We start from the raw sequence: 15,384 nt of genomic DNA, 5'->3' as shown, positions 1-15,384 counted from the left end.
GGATGGTGTGCTGAGCACCGTGGGCTCCCGACAGGGACCCAGACACAGCCGTCTTCCCTGCACAGAGCGAACTCGGGCAGACTCAGGTCAGCTCCGCAGTCAGGAAGAGAAACTGTGCTAGCAGCCCAAGGGTTAGAACTGGGAGGAAATCCAGCCGCACGCATCTCACAGATCATTTTGTAAATGAGAAAGGTAAGGCCAAGAGGCCAAGTGAATTCCCTGTCTCCTATCTAGTGCGACATCAAGGCGGGGGGTGGTCCCCAGGCTCAGACTATAGGACGATTCTTTGTCTCATCTTACACTGGTGCTGCATGGTTTTCTTAATAACAGGAACAAAGGTTACTTTTTTGTTTTTTTAAAAAAAAGCCACTCTGAAATTTATACAACAGAATTAAGCCCTTAAAGTGAGGAAAAGAAAATAGAAAACAAAGGATAAGAAAATAAATAACAAAGGATAAGAAAATAAATTAAAACTGCATATAAGAATCATAGACCTACCAGTCTGTTTTCTGTTAGGGTCGGCAAGGTGAAAATGAAAATGTGTAACCGGGAGCATGGTAACAGATAGAAGGGTAACGCTGAGCCCTACAGAGCCCTGCGCACCTCCGAGGGCTGCAGGCTCCCCACGGGCAGTCATTCTGTCTGCCCAGCGGCTGGCACAGGCCTTGGTGCTGAGCGCTCCTTGGCACCGGGAGGGCAGGGCCATCCTCTCCACTGCACCATGGGTGACTCACACTGACACAGGCTTCCTGTTGGGGTCAGCCCACCCTGACATTCTCTTTCTGATCACCTACGGTACTTACTCATACTACCAATGTTTCCCCTAGTCCCTTTCCTATTTTAGTGTTTTCTGCTTTCTGTGCAGTGTTTTATCTCTGGATGAATTGCTACCCAAATCATAACTGTTAAAATACGTCTTCTGTTGGCCGCTGCTGGGGACTTGGTTCTTAATAAGCACTTAGAGAACCACGTTCAACCCTTAACATCATACTATGGAAAACTACGTGAATGTTATCAAGGGAAGATGGAACCACACAGAGCGGGGTCCGCAATTAAACAGGATCTAGGATTAGACTGGGGATCGCTCTTATATCAAGCTCGGCTTGCTTTCCCTCTTTGTGTAAGCTTCAAGGTCCTCATTTGTACAATAAGCAAAATTATGATACCTATGTCCCAGCTTGGCTGTGCATGTTAAATGTCTGTAAAGGTATTACACAGGGACTAGCAAATATTAAACATTTAAACAGTAACAGCTTTCATTAATACTAAACTACTTCCCATAATACACCCCTGCAGAGTCTCTACCAAAGTAACCTCAACAGCATAACTTAAGATATGAAATTTTCAAACATTCCCACTCTTCATAATGTATGAGATATATAAGAATTTATTTGAATATTTTTTGTTCACAATTCATATCAAGTATAAAGGATTTCACGGTGTTTATGCACCCATGTATATTTCTGTCTAATGACTCATTACCTGCCTAGCACTGTGACTGGTATATATTATAACAATGAATATTTATTGAATGTATGAATCTTAAAAACGTATGAATGCACCGCTAAATTATCCTTCAACCCTAACAAACTAATGGGAAGATTTTCTTAGTTGTGTTTGGAACTAAAGAAGTTGCTGCACATCTACCCCCATCACAAGGAAGGAGGAAGGAAGGAAGGAAGAAAGAAAGGAAGGAAGGAAGGAAGGAAGGGAAGGGGGAAAGAAAAGAGACTACAGCTGAACAAAGCACATAATGCCGCAAAATGGAATAGACAACGTCTCTAGGTGCATCTTACCTGTCAATTTTACAGGCCAATTCTAAAGGCATGTTAACTAATTTATTAACTAAAAACAGTCTGCTCAATAAGTAAGTGATGGTGTTGGACTCTTGCAAACAATCACAGCCATTTTCCAGTCCTCGTGATGTTCCTAGGTGGCTTGGCAGAGTGGCTGTGTATTTATTTGACAAGTCCAACACTTTTCTGGAAAATAAATTCATCCTCGAGTATTCTGTCTTTGTTTCCGTGTCGCATAAGTCCCCGCCCGGCAGCATCAGCGAGAAGTGATCCTCGCTGGAAGCCAGTCCTAAAGAGACGGGTCCCTGCAGCTTTAAGATGTTGAGATGCCTGATGCAGAGGCTGTCTAATTCCTTGTCCACACCCCAGGGCAGGAGGCAAGAGAGGAACAACTTTGCTGCATCCAGCGGGAGGCTGGCGTTCACTTTGCGTGAGGGCTGAGGATGTGTCTTTTTGGAGCTCTTTGTCTTCTTCTGCCATTTAACGCTGTCATTTTCCTCCAGGAATGTGATGGCGTCCTCGCCTTGGGCCCTACCAGCTGGGGGAGCCTGGGCCTCGGGGGAGGCGGTGCCGCAGGCTGCTCTGCTCCTCTTCGTGGTCAGCGTTTTCTTGCTCACTGTGCCCCGGGCTCTTCTTAGCAGTTCGCTGCCGTAGAAGGAGCCCGAGGGGTCAGCGCTCCCCTGGGGAGCGGGCAGCAAAAGCTCAAGGAGGTTCTCCAAATCAAACAGCAGAACGTGGACGCCAACACGGCTCCACCTGGTCTTCACAGGTAAGACGTTAAAGGGCCTGGGGGGGGATCTGGCATCTACTCCCTGCGGAGGAAGAACACCTGTGTGTCAAAGTTCATGTTTCATTAAGCTACTCCGTGAAAGGTTCCACGATGTCAGTGTGGCATAAAAAGGATGATTTCTATACAGCTAAGGACAAGACCTATCAACGTGTCATCTTACCTATTAAAATTCCTTTCTAAATTAAATATCGCATATATGAATGTTCTTTGAAAACTGTTTTATTTTTCCTCAAAGTTTTTGTCCCCTTGTAAGTCTGAACTGCCACCTGGAGTGGGATGGCAGTGGGTTAACGTCCTTTGCTATAATTTGCATCTTCCAACCACAGTCACAGACACATACGACAAACAAAGGTAATGAAACTTAGAGACCAAGAGTTAGAACATCCCTAAAAATTTAGGACTTACTGTAACATGATGGTTCTTCCAAATTTGTTTAAAATCTTAAATAATTAGAAATAATCGAAATGTTAGCCAACGTCTGATCAAAGACAAAAATACTCACCTGGGAGACTTGCATCTGATTTTATCCCAAAGACTGGTGCAGTGAATTCTTGGAATTCACTTACATCCCTGCTCACCAAGAGGCCCTCCCCGCAAACACCCTGGCACCTCACACCACTGTCTGTCCTCTTCACAGTGGTGTGATGACGGATACTATAGAACAGTCATGCGTGCATTGTGTGCTTTCCCCGCCAGCATTCAAGCTCTGCCTTTGGGGACATTTTCTACATTGCTGCTCCCAGCGCTTACAAACTGATGCTGCTACGCAGCCTCAAGTGGTATATTTGTTGCAGCAACAGTTTGCATACTTACACAATGAAACAGCACAAAAATGTTTTAAAATGATAATGGAATCTATGTTTATTATAAGAGGATATCTGTATCGCACAAAAAAAACTCCTTTTGTACAATTATGTGTGTGCATGAATAAGGGATGCTTTATAATACTGACACATACAATGCACGCGCGCGCGCACACACACACACACAGGCACACACAAGATATGCATCAAAATAGCTACTGGAGAAGGGGGAATTAATTTGGTCTTTGTCTATATCTGAAGGGTTTTTGTTTATAGATTTGATTTTCTGAAATTTGTATAGTGATATTTTTGTTTTGTAACATTAAGTTTTAAAAATCATTAAGGTTGTAAATAATAAACATGGGGAAGTATAAAAAGCATCTTTTTCCACCAATAAGATAATACAAAGATTATATAATTATCAGTAAATGATTTTTGCAAGTCATAAAGCATATCATACAACTGAAAAATGTTTAAAGAATGTTAATGGCAAGTCACAAAGAAAAATACTCAAATAAAAATATGATAAGTGCTTACCATAAGTAGTAATCAAAGAAGAAAAATTAAGATATTTTATTTCCTGCTAATTTAGCAGCGATGTTCTTACATTATTTTATTGTGTAATGCTTAATAATGTGAAGTAACATGTAAAACATATTTTAGTCTTTAGACTATCAATGCAAAACAGAAATATGGCAAAGTGGTGCAGTATCATTACTCATAATTACTCCACACTGCAAATACCCATCCATACTAGACTAGATAGAAATGTTGCAATGGAAAAATATTCAGTGAAAATGAGAGAACCATTGGTCCCTTCAGTCACACGTGCGGCAGGCAGGACCTTCCCCGATGCAGTGCTGGCCAACTGCTCAGACAGGAAAGGGTCTGAAGAAGGGGGTGGGCTCAAGACCTGGTGTGGCTGTTTGTCCCAGTCCTCGAGATGGAGGCATTCATGCTGTATCACAGACATATGCAAATAAAAAAGGGAGACAAACAAAAAATTACCGTACCATGTTATCCTGCTAGTTTCACAACATGGGAGCAAACGAAAGAATCGGGCTTAGGGACGCAGGGGCCGAGCAGTCGCCCCCGGGCTGCAGATGCAGCTTGTGTAGGTGCCTGCTTGCCCTGCTGAGCAATTCACTGAGCTGCCCGCTTCCCTGTGTCCCGCATGTTTTTATGTGTTCTCCATTTCATAAGTAAATAATGAAAGAAAGAAGGTAATAAGGAACGAATTGTATTAGGAATACTAGCAAAACGCTCCTTTAGGTAAAAAAGTAGAATCTGCCCTGATTTACACTTCTGCCCCGTCAGAGATAACCAATATTTTGAATTTTTGTTTACAACTTTGTGTTCACTTAATGTCTTACCCTGACTATTCTGGCTTTCATGTGGATGTGCTCCAAAACGATTTACCATCTGATCTGCACTCTTTGTGTTGCACGCTATGAGAGTCTCATCTGGGGATGATGATGACCTCTCTATTTTCCAAGTGTGCAGTGTGCATTCTGTGAAGTGTGCAGCATGCTCACTATGGTTTATCATTGTTTTCCAGTGGATGCTTAAATTATTTTTAAGGTTTGTTGTTACAAAAAGAACAAATGCTACATGAATCTTTTGGAAAGACTCACAGTGGACACCTGCCAAAGTTTCCAGAGCGACACCGCTGATTCCTAGAACATGTGTGCCTTCCACACTATCAATCACCCCAACTTGTTCCCATGAGCAGTCGCACCAGTCGGTGACTGGAAGTGGGGAGCAATGCATACACCATTTCCACTGTATCCCCATAATTCACTAACACAGGCCTTCTCGCTTTTTATTAATATGAGGAATATAAATTGGTGTTCTTCGTGATTTACATTTCTTTAATTGTTACTACTGACTATCACAGCAACATTTCATTGGTCTCTTTCACTTGTTCTATATTGTAACTATGGCTTTTTAGAAGTTTTCTCTTTCATATTGATTCCATTTTATTCACTTGCAGAATAATCTTTTGTTGGTTATGTGTTCCAAATATATATTCCCCATTTGTGACTCATCACAATTATATAGTGTCATGTGCTGAACACTGAATTCCTCTTTTAATGCTCTCAAATTTAGGAGGCACTTTGATTATTCTTTTTGTGTTTTCTTAAAGAAATATTTGCTACCCAGGGGAAATAAAAATGTTTATGGTTTTGTACAACATTTAAAAATCTTTAATGATTTTATCTTTTATTTTTGTGTTTGATTTGCAATAGGTAACAATTTTCATGTTTTTCTACTTTGATGTGCAAGTGCTGTAATGTTGTCTGTGAATTTTCCCATTTTTCACTGATCTCTATTACCTGGAGCACAATCAACTTACTTATTGCTACAGAATACTGCATTGCACAATAGTGTTAGAAAAACTTCACATCTGTTTGGTAGATTCCCCTACCTTGGTCTCCCTGTGTTCTGTTTTCATGTATATTGGAGAACATCTATTAAATTCCAGATTATATGTCCCAGTTATTTTGACCATATTTAATTTATTTTGATAGGTTTTGTTCAAAAGCATAATTGTGCAAAAGGAGGTCTGCATTATTTGCTCATTAGCTGCATAACTCTGTGGCACCTTACCTGAGTCCGTGTTCATCTCTTTGTTTTTGTTAGCTCATTTTTCTCTTGCTAGAAGTTTGTCAGTTTTGATAGTTTTTTCAAAGAAGCAGCTCTTAACTTTGTTTAGCCTGCCAGTGGCATAATGTGTTTCCTGAAAGGCAGTTCTGCTGAGCACACAACTTGGGCTTAGCTCATTTTCTCCAGAATTCTTGAAGGCATTATTCCGCAGTCTTTCAGCCTCCCTTGATGGGTGGAGATCCAGCTGCTATTCTAACTGTCCCTCCATCTGTCTTTTCTCTCTGCTGGGTGTTTTTCTTAGATCCTTTGTCTTTAACATTCTATAGTAAAGTATGAGTCTTCTAGGTGGGATCGTTTGTCCCACTCCTCCATTACGTCTGAGTGAAAATCCCACTTTCCTTGAATTTTGTGGATTGGTCAGACTTACGCTTCTGACCCCGCCCAGGACACTGTCCGATGTTGAGAGAGGCCCTGTGCCTCTCCCCTGCTCCTCTCCCCAGACTCTCTCTCTGGGGCATGGACGCTGGTCTGTGCTGGGTAATCTCTTCAGCACTTTTCTTTTAGTTGGCCAATATTCATGTCACTTTGATTTAATGCACCACTCATGTTATGCCCTGAGTTTTTAATTTCTAATTTTACATTTTTAATTTCCTGAAGTTCTATTTGGTCCTTTAAAAGATAAAATGGTCATTTTTATAGTCAATTATTTCTTAAGCACATTTTTAAACTTATTTTTTAACATGCTTATTTAATATTTAATATTCTATATCTGTAAACCCAATTTCTAAAATCTTGTGAATATGACTACTTTTTATTCTGCTAATGCTTTCTGCTTCCTTCTATGTGTGGCAGTTGTGTGTGGTGTGTGTGTGTGTGTGTGTGTGTGTGTGTGTGTGTGTTTCATCACTGAGGATTCTTAGGGACATGAGGTGAAGTCACATTCCTTAAGACTGGGTCCTGGGTTGTGACCGCCAGGTACTGCAGCTATGACCTACCAACCAATCATCTCTAAACATTTCCCCATGAAAGCTTTGCCTTCTTGCAGGGAGCATGAGTTCTGACTCAGATTGCAGTTTTCACTTTTCAGACAGAACCACTTTCCTCAGTCCGTGCAGGGCAAAGGGCAACACAGCCAAATATTTTTTTTCTTTCTGTGGAACACATCACTTGTCTTGGTCCACTTTTCCACTGGACAGGCAGCCGTGAGGGGAACTGGGTTGGTGCAGCGGTCTCTAGCACACGCTCACAGTGCGGAGCTGGCTCTGCTCTCTGCTCACCTGTGTGGTGGTTGATGCTACACTGGAAATTCTCACGGACTAACCAATGCCCTGGCAGCATTTTAACCTGTCTGTAACACTGTTCCTATTTTGTTTTACTGATAAAATGTCCTTAAATTTCCTGGTAACTCAGTTGTGTGTTATTTTAAAGGACAATTTTAAAGATAGTTTTCTCATTATTTCCAAAGACTTGAGTGGGACTGATGGTCAGACAATTAGCCCATAAAAGATAGAAATTGGGTTTGTACAGAGTATTAAAAATTGTACAGAGTATTAAAATACTCAGTTTTGATAACAGAGAAAATGATCTCCTATCTTGTGAGGTAAATATAAATTGGTACCTGTTTTATACAGGGCAATTTGGCAATGTGTATCAATAACCTTAAAATATCATGTACCTTTTAATGTGGACATCCTTTAAAAATAATGTATCCTAAAGGATAATTATAAAGATGTGTAAGATTGTACAAAAATAATGTTCACTGCAGAATTTTCTATACTAATAAACTAAAAATAACTTAAATGTCCCATAATATGGGTTTGGCTAAATATATTATGGTATTTGTACACAATGAAATTTTCTATGGTTATTTCAAAATAACTCTTTATAAATACATAATTTCAGGGCAAGAAATTTGCAGATACTGTTGATGAAATATATTTATATTCTTAAAAAATATAGTCCCTTTTGTACCAAATTATAGGTTTCTTAAATGTTTCCTTTTGATTATACATATTTTTAAACTTTCTATAAAAATTATATTTTGCTTTATCAAATGAAAGCTTAAAAGAGCAGTAATCAAACTTGCGAAAGGAAGTATCGATAATACATTAAGCCTCCCTAAGTAAGTTTAACATGTGTCATGCTTTGGATCTCAAGTGTCACCAAGTATGCCGCAGACGAGGTCCCAGCCTGCTGTACCACCGGGAGGGGGTGGGACTTTTAGGAGACTGGGCCTGGTGGAAGGAAGTGAGGTCACAGGGGCGTGGCCTTGAAGGGATGTTGGGACCTTGGTCACTTCCTCACTCTCTCTCTCCTTCCTTGTTGCCATGAGTTAAGTAGATTTGCTCCATTGCACCTCCCTGCGCTGACAACACAGAGCATGAAACATGGATGCCAGCCGTCTAGGCATGGATTGGAACCTCTGAAACCATGAGCCAAAGTAAGTCTTTCCACTTTCTCAGATTTTGCTTTTACCTTAGGCATTTTTTCACAGTGATGGAAGGCTAACTAACCCAACATGCACCATCGAAGCCATCACGGTAATAACAGTAAGCATATCAACAAAATTAGAAGGATGAAATTTAAGGGACAGTGATGTGAGCAGGCCCACACTCAGGGAAGGGGGCGCTGCACCCACATCCAGGCAGCACAGTGTACCCACTGTGGAGCTGGACAGGGAATGAGGGACGCCTTCACAGCCTGACAGGGCAGGGCAATGGCAAATCGGGGAAGCCAAGAGAGCGTGAAGCAGGCCTTGCCACGACAGAAGTCTGAGCAGAAGTAACAGCACAACTGATACCTGCAGGCATGAAGATAAAGGAACTGAGGAACATGGGCCAAGACAGTTTCAGGCAACGGCAAGAGACGAGGTGAAGCTCAGTGTGGCTGGGGTGGTGCGCTGAAGCTAGGGGAGGGGCCCGACAGAAGGAGCGGAACAGATACGACAAAGCCTCCTGGACTCTGTTCAGCTTTACACTGATTCCAAGGGCATTTACAGCTCTTGCTGGGTATTCCAGCAAGGACATCACCTCTTTACCAACTGCAAAGGACAGATTACTGGTTGACTGCACAGGTTCTGCCCTCTCTGTACGTCTATCCCCTCCAAGCTAGAATTTCTTCTGGCCACAGAACTCCCCCCACCACTCCCATCACTGGGGCAATCAAAATTCTGGTAAAGATTCTGATGACGTACTCCTTGTTCTTATCTTCTTATTTTGTGATCCACAGACACAGTAAGTCCCTTTTACTGCTATTGAAAAAAATCCTAAATGTCTGTCCCACAATATGGTCCCTTATCTCAGAACCTTAGGCAGCTAAGTAAGTTGGAAATCAATATGCAGTCAGAGAGGGGCTGGGTTCTCAAAGATGTCAGAGAAAACTATTGGACCTGCTCCAGTAAGTCCAGACAGGCATCAGTTGCCCAGCTGTGCAGGTGACCAGAGCATGCGCACCCATCCTGTTCCCAAAATACCTGTGTTCTTTCCATGTACCCTTGCTGTGTGACCACTTCCCTACTAGATCAACACTAGCTAAGCAGCTGTACTTGTGATCCTATAGGTCAGTGGTAGTCTGACTCATGTTTGCACATTGCAACTTTGCTCTATAAATTACTCCTAACAAAGGGCCTTGGTGGCCACACCCTGGGGACCCCTCCTGGAAATTCAGGAGCTATTCTTTAGTCCTTATTTCCAATAAAACCCTCCTAAGTTCCTCCTTTGGTTCATGACTTCACTCCTCGATGTTGTAGTACCACAAATTTCACATGCACATTTGACATCTACAGGGTTGGGAGTTATATTTCTCCTGTATCTTAGGGACCCATTGGAAATTTTAAATTATTTGAAAACCATAACTAAATCATCTAATATTTCCAAATTCTAAATCATCTAATATATAAAAGATGGTTTCATTTGCACATAATTTCATTAAATTCTAAGTATAAACCAATTGCTGTATTTTAATGTTCTATAATTAAATTATAATTCTAGCCTGTCATCACTTTTTTACCTTTTAGAAACTATACTTTTAAACTCTTGTTACCAAAAGGTCTTGAAAATATAATTAGCGTTATTTTGGATATAACTAATGTAGAAAAGGGAGAAAGAATGCCTAAAACGGAACCGCTCAGCTCTCATGCTGCAAGTTGGGCATGCCCCATATTCAGTAACGCTTAGCAATGTCTATAGTCTATCTTCACTTTTCCATGTCAGTCTCTCAGACAAAAATTCTGTTAGCAGTAGCATGCTCAGTTATGCTGAATGATGTCATACAATACGAATATTTTAATTTCAGAATGATAAAGCATGTTTCAGCCATCATTCTAACCAGAGTATTTTGGAAGTATTTAACCAAGCGAGTTAAACCAAAGTCTAGAACAAGCAATGAAACACAAAAAGCATTTCCTTCACTCATTCTACAGGGCACTGACTCAACCTGAACCTTAGCTTCTGGGCCCAGGGGTTGCCCTCTATCTGCTGCCTGACAGGTGACCCCACCTGGGGTTTCTGGGCTCGCACCCAGAAAGGGGCGCTGCTATTCCTCTCACCAGCACAGCCTCACCCACCTGAATTTTTTCTTTTTCTTAAGAGTTTTTTTCTTTTGTTTTTCTTTTTTTTTTTTTGGTACTGGGGATCGAACCAATGGCTTTGTGCATATGAGGTGAGAACGCTACCAGGGAGCCACATCCCCAGCCCCAGGAGGTACAGTTGCCAGGCAGGATGACAAGAGCATAGCTTGCTGGAGGAAGACCCTTCCCAGCCTCTAACTGGAGGCTGGAGCGAAGGTGCATGCATCTGCATGTGAATGCACGAGCAGCAGGTGGGGAGGCACTGGGGCCCGGGCTGTGCTTTTTGTGTGAGGCAGCAGACTTTGGGAAAAGCTACTGAGTCAGAAAGTCTGTGCGTGGAGTCCCAGATGGCCAGCGGGCAGAAATTCTTCCCTGCTATGCACAAGGATCTTCAATAAATGACAAGTAAAACTAAAGTCGGCAACAAAAGTCAACCTTGAAACAAACCAATACACAAAGAAAAAGGAAAAATAAAATGATCCAGAAGTCCGGAGGAAAAATGTAGTAAGTGTGAAGCGAAACACACACGCTGACAGAGAAATTTATTGATTTATATTCTTTTTCCTTCGCCTCACTATGTCCAGTCTGTGACTCTTCCTCTCCTACCTGGTTTAGAAAGACAGAATGGTTAAACAAGACCGGTTTTACTCCCTGCCTGTGAAAGTGGAAATGTACTTTCTAACAACACATTCTGATGAAACCCTTCAGAACACGCTGGATCCCCTGCTGAGGTTGTTATAAAAGGAGATGACCTGCCCAGCCTACCAAAACCACACAGCACGCCAGGGAAAGCCAGAGCTGAGGACCACCCTCCCTCCCTCCCCCGGTACTGAGGAAGGGCGCCTCACACCTGTGCTTACATACAAGTGAAAAGGATTGATTCACCAAGAAGACTTACCCATTATGTATCACAAACACATTCTTTTAATAAAAATAAACACTAATGAGAAAACATACAGTAGCTGCTAAAACATCTAGATATTTAGTATCGTTAGAAAATAAAGAATTTACAAGTTGTTGATCACTGTGACTCCCTCTAAAATGAAGGGGAAATGAAAGGTGAAAGTGACAAATTTCTTCAGATTGACCCATACGGCCAACAGCAAAGCCAGGCTTCTTAAATGTGTGTTTTTCACAACTATTCTACACAAGACATTCTCCACTACAATTAGCCCAAGAGCGGAAAAACGTTTCCCACTTCTTATTCGCATGGGCCCTCATTGGCTAAGCATTTATTTGAGGAGATGCCCTACACGATGGGCCGCACACAGAGCCACACAGACATTCACCAGTGGACCGGAGTCCACACCCTCCTCCCGCACCACCCAGACGCGCTCCCCCTGGGGCTGGGCCGGGCGCTTATCAGACCGTGTTCAGTTGTAAACCCTGCTCTGGATGCTGGATATCACCACCTTGCGGCAGTGGTGGTCATCAGCCCCAGACACCAGGTGACTCGAGAGGATTGGCTTCGCTCAAACAACACAGATGTGACATGTAGAGTGAGACCAAGAAGATGTGGCGGCCCCTCCAACCGGGTTCTGAAGGAACTCCTAGGACTGTGGGAAATCCAGCATGAGGTAAGCAAGACGCACACCCTTTCTACGCGGTTTAATTAGAGGATGCAGCAGCTGATTCACTCTGCAGTCACTTAAAGACCAGTGCGCGCTCACCACCCCAGCCTGAACTTGGATGAGTATAAAATGAGCTACATTATTTTAGTAAGTCTTCTTTCATTTTAAACTAAAGTTACTTGTAGCCCTTGCAGCAGATCTCTGCTGCTCCAATTCACACTGCCTTGTGCCCTGCACGCCAGCCCAAGGCCGTGCTTCCAGGCTGTGCTTCCCACGACAGGGAGACTAGCCCTTTCCCGGAATCGAGTCTCTTTCTGTCCTCAGTCTTCTCTTCCAAGGCATGGTCACCACTTCAATTACATATTTTAATAGGACACGTGTGAACTAGGGGACTCTATATGTCGAATCTAGCTTCTAAAACTACAAAATTTGGTGTAATTTTGAAATCCCCTGGTGATGAGTCATCCTAAAACTAACTGGAGTCCTCAGAAAAATACACAGAGATTGCTGAAAATGTGCTCCTTCCAGAAAGCAAAAACTGACAAAAATCAACTTTTTCAGACCTCCAAAAATAACCAATTGTTTGTCACAACCAAGGATCTTTCCTTCCTTCCTTCTTTCCCTCAACCCTTCTTTTTTTTCTTTGAAAAAATGGCTGTTTCTAGTGAGCTTAATGGTATTTTCATTTGCTGTACTTTCATTGTCTGACTGAACAGCAGGGGCAGGGCAATCCCGGCATGTGTGAAAGCAGCTCCCTGCACCCCTAGAGGGCACACATAGTGCCTGGGCACTATGCGTGGTCCCATCTGGAGCTGCTCAAGGTCTCACCAATCTCTCAGTTCCCGGAAAAGATGCACTCACTGAGCTCGTCATTATTTGGAAAATTTACAAATACATGGTTATTAAACAGCACATTCCTAAGTAATTAATGGATCAAGGAAAGTATCACAAAGTAGGGAAGCAAAGGGCATTCTACTTATCTTATAGGAAAAAAGTTTAAAGATTATACAGGAATATTTTAACAGTTACATGCCAACAAATTAGAAAATTAAGATGAAACTGACATAGTTGTAGAAAGACATAAACATCCAAAATTGGCATAAGATGAACAGCAAGTCTGAACAGACTGATACCGGCAAAGACACTGAAGAAGTAATTGTACATCTTCCCAAATGGAAAACATGTGGTACAGGTGGCTTCGCTATTAAATTCTACTAAACATTTTGAGAAGAGTTAGTGCTAAGTTCTCAACAAACATATCAAATAAAAAAAAGAAAGAAAGAAAGGAAGGAAGGAAGAAAAAAGAAAAGGGATAGAAATGTTGGAACATTTCCCAACTCACTCCATGGAGCTAGTATTATGATACTAAGCAGGCAAAATCATCACAAGACAGGAAAACTACAGACCAATAATTCTTCTGACTATTGACACAAAAGTTCTCAAACACAACAGTAAAACAAATCCAGCAATATAAAAAATAATTTTACACCAAAATCAAGTGGATTTCCCACAAATACAAAGTTGGATAAACATACAAAATCAATTATTATAATGCACTCTAACAATAAAAAACAAAACACATAATACAGGAAAAAGAAATTATACAAAGAATTATAAAAACAGAATTATAAAAAAGAAAAGGAATTATAAAAAAACCTGACACTATTGTATGATACACACACACACACACACTTACACACTAAACCCAAACTAGGAATAGAACTGCTGCAACATGCTAGAGGGCGTCTATGTCAAGACCACCTGTGACATCCTAATATGCTTCCCCCTGAGACCATGAACAAGTGCAAACATTTTGTTACTTCCATTTAACACTGTACTGGAGCCCCCACTAATCAAGAGAGAATAGCAAACAGGAGACATCAGGATTGGAAAGAAGGAAGCGAACTGTGTCATCGTGCAGACTGAGTGATGTACTACACAAAAACCCCTAGGTGTTCACCAAAACAACTGTTAGAAATAAAGAGCTCATCTAGACTGTGATGCACAACATCATTATATATAAAATCTACTGCATTTCTACACACTAGAATGAGCAATTCACAAACAAAGGAAAATAACTCCATTTCTTCAGGTCCATTCCCAAGAAACAGTCTACCAAGAACAAAACATGAATATTTACAGATCTAAGAGCAAAGTCTCAAAATAAGACATCTAAAACTATAAAGAGAAATCAACAAAACTACAATCATTATACTCAATTTCAACATTTTTCTATTAGAAACAGGGAGACAAAATCTGCAATGTTAAAAATACAAAACAGTGGATACAAGCTGTGATATTTACACACAATGGAGTACTACTCTGCCATAAAAAGGTATATTTGAGTCATTTTTAGGAAAATGAATACACCTTGACATCATAACACTAAATGAAATAATGTAGACACACAAGTTATTACAGTTTGTGTCTAGATGTTCCCCCAAAGCTTTATGTGGTCATAGGTTTTTTTCAGAGGTGCCTGAATCTAAAGTGTGCAACTGATTCATAGTGCAGATGCTGAGATTAAGGGTGCTGGGATTAAGGGTGGGTGATGGCTGGATCAGTCCACTGATAGAATGGGTACCACCCTAATCCCAGTAGATTGGATACAATATAAGGGACAGAAAGAGGCAACTTTCTCTCTCTCTCTCTCTCTCTCTCTCTCTCTCTCTCTCTCTCTCTCTCTCTCTCTCTGTTGGTTTGGGGAATATTTTTGCAAGGAAAACAATATAGGACATATACTTTGTAAGATTATTTAAAATAGTCACCCAAAGAATGATATACCAGAGAGTGCAGGAAATCTGTCTACACACTATAGACCAAGAATCCAGCTGAGGGCCTGGATCCTGCGATAATGTCCTGCATGAGTCCATTTTAAGACCTAGAGCTCATAACAATGCCTCCCATGAGTCCACCTGGAGATTCAGAGCCCACAACAATATCTCATGCAGGGCTGTTTCACGGATCTGCTATGAAGACCCAAAGGTCAATAGTGGAATCTAGGAAGTCTGTGCCAGCAGGATGAAGGATCTGTGCTAGCAGGCTGAGGGATCTGCACTGGAGCTGGGAAGAGATGCTTAGAAGAACCAGAGTTCCCCGAAAGGTACCACAGCCACCTCGGCAACAGTGAGGTTCCGAGCTCCTCCGATGATCAAGATGGCTGAGTTCCATCTTGGAAGATTGGAAGCCAAGGTAGCAAGCTTCTCAGGAGACCGGCAGTGCACCATCTTCCCCTCCGGAGCCAGGAAGT

At 41.6% G+C, this 15,384-nt stretch overlaps 1 protein-coding gene across 4 annotated transcripts in view; it reads right to left on the bottom strand.

Annotated features, from left to right (window-relative positions):
• Window positions 1–15,384, bottom strand: part of Wdr72 (WD repeat domain 72) — a 180,471-nt gene that overhangs the window by 79,647 nt on the left and 85,440 nt on the right. For all 4 annotated transcript variants that reach the window (XM_013510272.1, XM_013510273.1, XM_013510274.1 and 1 more), the window contains exon 15: window positions 1,797–2,608. In XM_013510272.1, coding sequence (XP_013365726.1) covers window positions 1,797–2,608 — 812 coding nt within the window. The remainder of the gene's footprint in view (window positions 1–1,796; window positions 2,609–15,384) is intronic.

The sequence above is a fragment of the Chinchilla lanigera genome, unplaced genomic scaffold (assembly GCF_000276665.1).
Source record: "Chinchilla lanigera isolate Chin_1 unplaced genomic scaffold, ChiLan1.0 scaffold00008, whole genome shotgun sequence".
NCBI lineage: Eukaryota > Metazoa > Chordata > Mammalia > Rodentia > Chinchillidae > Chinchilla > Chinchilla lanigera.
This window is presented reverse-complemented; position numbering and strand designations above follow the sequence as displayed.